Here is a 5,636-nt window from a genome sequence, read left to right on the forward strand (position 1 = left end):
AACCTATTTCCTCTAAGGAAAGCGACTCTGAGTCATCTCCCTCTAGCGCAGCGAACGTCTAGCTTTCACACAGCTCTACCGTCAGAGATAAGCAGCTCCGTGTTTCTCACTTCTTGGCCATGGGAGAGCCTTCAGCCCCAGTCCTTGCCCCAGGTCAGACTGTAAAAGCAGCCATCTCCAGTCAGCAGCTGCAACCTGCCTCCCGCAGAGAGCAACGCAGCATCTCTGATGCAGCTCTCAGCCTCTGTACTGATGAGAAAAGAAAAGGAAAGGCCCCATGGTTTTGGTGGGAGTGAACTGCTTATCTACCCTGCCACTCAGCAGCCAGGGTAGGCTCCTGCCCTGCAGCACTCCATGCTTTCAGGGGGAGGTAATGTAGCTCCTGGCAGAGGGCTGATACTTGCAGAGATTTGCTGTTCAGGAGCCTGACTACAGCTGCCACTGTGCTTAATTCTAGCTCCCACCACACAACACAGGGCCCGAGGCAGCCATTCCTTCCAGGGTGATTTATTTTCAGCTGTGTAGTCAAACAGTTCACTTTGTTGCATCTCTAGTAAGGAAAAGGGAATTAAAAAAATTCTGGCTTTCATGCCATTTTACCAAGTCAAAACACAAGTCACTAACTCAGCGCTTTATTCTGCACACACCCATCAGACAAGAAAATCCAGAGCTGGAAGGTGGATGAAGAACAGCTGCTTGCCATTCCACCACGTAGCACATCTTCCAGCCGAAGCCCTCCACACCTTTTGGCTGAAGGGGAAGAGTCCTTCCCTTGCTAGCAGGCACGCCACAGCTTCACGCACAGCAGCCCTGCACTCGGTGGAGCTGCACAGTGGCTGTTTTCACAGATCATAAATGCCAGGACAGATCCATACTTCTGCACAACCAGTTGTCCAAACACCAGCACCCGATGCTTGCAGCTTTAATGAGCTGTCAGTAAAGCACCCAGCATGGAACACTGCAGAGCATTTGCTGGCTGGCTGGGCTATCTTAAAGCATATGTTGAATTCCTTTTTGCTTCCCAATGACACACAAACAAAGCACTTCAGATGGTGAACACTTTTATTGATGTAAGGTGGTACACAAACAGATCAGTTTCTATCAGCCTCTCCCACCTCCCCCAGGCTGAGGAAGAAATTGGAGGAGTGGGGGAGACAGAAGGGAACAGAACTGGCCTCTCACAGCAGGATGCAGAACTGAGTGGTGGTGAAGAGCGGGGGCTCCAACAAAGGGTCCTGCTTTCCTAGGCAGCAGGGGGGCTGTGTGCCTGTGCCTGGCTCACTCCTTGGATGCCATGTGGACCATCAAGTCCACAACACGGTTGCTGTATCCAAACTCGTTGTCATACCTGAGAAAAGAAACATAAGCGCAGTCAGCACTGGATTCGGCTCCTCGTATTCCTTTTCATGTTACTGCTCTTCCAGCCTCAGCCCATATAACCAAATGGGAAGGCTTCCCATCCACTCCTTATGAAGAAAGTAGGCAGCATCCCATCTGCCCTCCATTACAGGAAGGCAGCTGCAGCCATTTCAGATATGAAGCCATCTCACTAGAGACTGTCACATGCTGAAGCCACCTGAACCCTGTGTTGCCATGCATTGTCAGATGGTGCTGACGAAATGAAACAGCACAGAACTGCACCAGAACTGCTAGCCTCTACCCCCCTCAGTCTCCCCCACACCCCAAGGCTGAGCATACCAGGAAACAAGCTTGACGAAATGGTCATTCAGTGCAATGCCAGCACCCGCATCAAAGGTGGAAGAATGGCTGTCACCATTGAAGTCACAGGAGACAACCTGGAACAGAGGAAACACTGTCAAGCACTCTCCTGCCCAATAAGATGATAACAGCCTGAACCAGAAGTGTCAAAAACATCATCCCAGCAAGGCTGCCACCATCAGAAAAATGAGGCAAGTGACACCTACGTAGCAACTATTTACCTGGTCCTCTGTGTATGCTAGGATGCCCTTCATGGGCCCATCAGCAGCAGCCTTCACTACCCTCTTGATGTCATCATACTTGGCCTAAAAAAAGGCAGAAGATGGTCAGGTCAAATCTCATCTCAAAGTGTCAGCTACAGTCCAGACACTGAGAACCACATAGCACTAGCCATGCACATCATGTGCTATTTTCAGCAAAACCAAGAGTTTTCTATTAAATAGATTGATGTTGAAGTAATTCCGAGTATGAAGAATTTCTAGAGGCAAGCCTGAAGATTCTTCAGTCTTGTCCACAACACTTACTGGTTTCTCCAGACGGCAGGTCAGGTCAACAACAGAGACATTGGGGGTTGGCACACGGAAAGCCATTCCAGTAAGCTTCCTGCAAGAAATATGTCAGCAGGGAACAGCATAAGCATCTCTACCAGAACTCCGTTCTACAAGTGTTTGAGCCAGCCAGACACTGGCTCCTACTCTCCTTCTGACACAGAAAGACAACGCTCACCCATTGAGCTCAGGGATGACTTTCCCCACAGCCTTAGCAGCCCCAGTGGATGCTGGGATGATGTTCTGGGCAGCACCTCTGCCATCCCTCCACAGCTTCCCAGAGGGGCCATCCACAGTCTTCTGTGTGGCTGTGATGGCATGCACAGTGGTCTGCGGAAAGAAAGCACAGAAGTAAGATGACAGTCACTTTCCCCAGAGAAAGCATCCCCAAGCACTTCCTCCCAGGCCCAATGGAAGCACTGCGTGTGAATGCTTTTCTTCACACATGAAGGACCTGGGGGGCAGGGTATCTTACTGAGCATCAAGCTCCACACATACCATAAGACCCTCCACGATGCCAAAGTTGTCATGGATGACCTTGGCCAAGGGTGCCAGACAGTTGGTAGTGCACGAGGCATTGCTGGGGAAGAAAGAAGGCAAATCAGCCAAGTACAACACGTGTATATACATGCAACGAGACCTGGTGAAAATTCCAGGCCAGGGAGCATTCTTCTCCCTTACCTAACAATTTTCAGGGACTTGTCATATTTCTCATGGTTGACACCCATCACAAACATGGGAGCATCAGCTGAGGGAGCTGAGATGATAACACGCTTAGCACCACCCTTCAGATGAGCCTGAAGAAAACAAAAAAAGGAAAGATTAAATAACCCAGAATGGCCCAATAGTTGAGAAGCAATACAATCCTCAGAGCACCTCATCTCTTCCCCATCTTGGAGAGCTCTGTAGATGAAGATGTGCCTCACAGAAACAAGCACCGGCAACCCTTTTCCCATGAGCCACAGCAGCCTACTTACCCCAGCCTTCTCCATGGTGGTGAAGACACCAGTGGACTCCACAACATACTCAGCACCTGCATCTGCCCACTTGATGTTGCTGGGGTCACGCCTGAGAAGGGACAAAACCATGGGAGTTACTCTGGAGGGCACTTACTTTCATTCTCTGGAGTGGCAAGAGAAGAAAGCTACTCACTCCTGGAAGATAGTGATGGCATTCCCATTAATCACAAGTTTCCCATTCTCAGCCTTGACAGTGCCCTTGAAGTGTCCATGTGTAGAATCATATTTGAACATGTAAACCTAGCAGGGAGAAAAGAGAGAAAGGTCAGGCATCCTAGATGCAATGCTCCCACCACAAATCCCAGCTATCTTGTCTAACTGCCGCTCCGTACTTTGCTCTACCCAGGTCTGCATCACTACATCTCATTTCTGCCTCTTAACCTGCCTGCAACCCTATGCCAGGTTTCCAAGGGGAGCAGAGCTGGGTGAGACTCTGGCCCCGCTGAACCATTCTAGGCAAGGTGCACGCATTGTCCAGAGGGGGCACTGCAAGACAACTCACCATGTAGTTCAGATCGATGAAGGGATCATTGATAGCCACCACTTGGACTTTGCCAGAAAGGACAGCAGCCCTGGTGACCAGGCGGCCAATACGGCCAAATCTGGGGAGAAACAGAGAGGCAGGTGAGGAGGAGCAGTGAGGATCGTTGAGCCTATTCACTACTTCCCCCCCATAGCATCTGTCGCTGCCTGAAGGGAATCCAAGAGCAGCGGCCAAAGGCCGAGGAGCCGTGGTTAAAGATTAAGAGCGACCCCCGAGCAAGGCACCCACACCACAAAGGTCAGGCGCTAAATTTACTGAAGGCCCCGGGGATCCGGTTACTCCTCGGTGGGGTGGGAGAAGGTCACATTCCCAGGGCACGGCCGACACACGATCCACCGGGAGACCTTTCCTCGGGTACCTGCTGGCCCCGGGGAGCCCCGGTAGTGCCGGGAGACCCTCGGATGGGGCACGCGGGCAGCATCGGCGCTTCCGGGGTGACTCACCCCGACTCTGCGGGGAAGTGACTCAGCACCGCCACGCGGAGCCGTTACTCCCGGTTCGGGGCTTGGAGGATGGGGGGGTCTCGATGCAGCGCCGCGGGGTGCGCGGGGCCCCCCCGCCCTTCAGGCGACCTTGTCGTGTGTCGTCCTCCCCCCCCACGGGCACGTACATCCCCGCCCCGCCCGGCGCCTCCCGGGCCGGCTTCGCACTCACCCGTTGACTCCGACTTTCACCATCTCGCCTTTATAGTGTACCTGCAGGGAGACACCGCCGGTGAGACGTGCGGCGCCGCACGCAGACCGCCCGCCCGCTAACGTCCCCCCACCGCGCGACCCGCGGAGAGCCGGGAACCGCCCCCCAACCCGCCATCCCTTCCTTCATCCCCACCGAGCGCTCTCCCCCGCACATCTCCCCCTCTCTCCCCACCCCCACCGCCTCCATCTTACGCCGCCCGCCCCCGCCTTTGTGCCCCGGGCACCACGCGGTCCTGCGCAGAGACCCCCTCCCCCCCGCCGCACTCCTCGCGGCCCGACGGCCCCAACCCCTACGCGGGGCGCGGGCAGACGGGCGTGTGGGGGAGGTGGGGGGCGAGGCGCTTCTCCGCCCCCGTGCGCCCCCCGCCCGTTACCTGCTCCCAGTCAACGGCCCCAGCGCGCAGTGAGAAGGTGGCGCAGTGCCGCGCCGCCGCCCTTTATAGACACGGCGGCAGCGCCCCGCGCCCCGCCCCGCCGGGCCGGCGCCGAATGGCAGTGCGAGGGCCGGGCCGGGGCTACGTGCACGCACGGTGCGGGTGAAGCGCCCCCCACCCCCCTTCCCCTCCCCCTCCCCCCTCGCAACAAAGGGCGGCCGTTAGGTCGAGGGTGGGCTTAGGGGGTTGGTGCCGTACCGTGGGGCTTATGGGGGTGGAGTGGGGTGCCCTTTGGCTGGGGGGTGCGGAGCCGCGTGCAGACAAAGCCCCGCGTCGGGCCGCGGTGTCCTCGGGCGAGGCTGGGGCGATGCGGTACGGCGGGTGCGGGCTGCCCCGCCGCGAGTAGCCGCGGAGCGCCGCGTGGCCGCGACCAAGAGAGCGCCGTGCGAGGCTGCAGCCTGCCCGCTTCCATTCCTCAGCCCTCGCGCGTGTTGGCCGCGCAGCCCCGAGCTGCCGGGGAGCCCCGGGTCCCGCACCCGCCCGTCACACCGGGGAGCAGAGCGGCACTCTGACCCCGCTGTGAGGCTCCCGGCCCGGCAGGCTGTGCGGCGCAGCGTGAGGGCAGCGCTAATAAGGAACTGCAGCATCCCGCCGCTCTTGCGACGTGACGGCGGATATCCTCCCGCCGCCTCGACTTGCCGCCGTCCCTCTCCCGCCTCGGCACGCCTGCGCCTGGC

The 5,636-nt window shown here is 57.0% G+C and overlaps 1 protein-coding gene across 1 annotated transcript; it reads right to left on the reverse strand.

Annotated features, from left to right (window-relative positions):
• Nucleotides 1-1,044: 1,044 nt before the first annotated feature.
• GAPDH (glyceraldehyde-3-phosphate dehydrogenase) lies at nt 1,045-5,008 on the reverse strand. The gene is made up of 12 exons (XM_072326750.1): nt 4,900-5,008; nt 4,485-4,525; nt 3,789-3,888; nt 3,420-3,526; nt 3,245-3,335; nt 2,949-3,064; nt 2,766-2,847; nt 2,446-2,597; nt 2,244-2,322; nt 1,941-2,024; nt 1,699-1,796; nt 1,045-1,348 (listed from the first exon to the last, which is right to left on the reverse strand). Exons 2-12 carry the CDS (start codon nt 4,505-4,507, stop codon nt 1,279-1,281), a joined length of 1,002 nt encoding a protein of 333 aa, XP_072182851.1. The 5' UTR covers nt 4,508-4,525; nt 4,900-5,008; the 3' UTR covers nt 1,045-1,278.
• Between the last annotated feature and the right edge of the window lie 628 nt (nt 5,009-5,636).

Source organism: Excalfactoria chinensis, chromosome 1 (genome assembly GCF_039878825.1).
Source record: "Excalfactoria chinensis isolate bCotChi1 chromosome 1, bCotChi1.hap2, whole genome shotgun sequence".
Classification (NCBI taxonomy): domain Eukaryota; kingdom Metazoa; phylum Chordata; class Aves; order Galliformes; family Phasianidae; genus Excalfactoria; species Excalfactoria chinensis.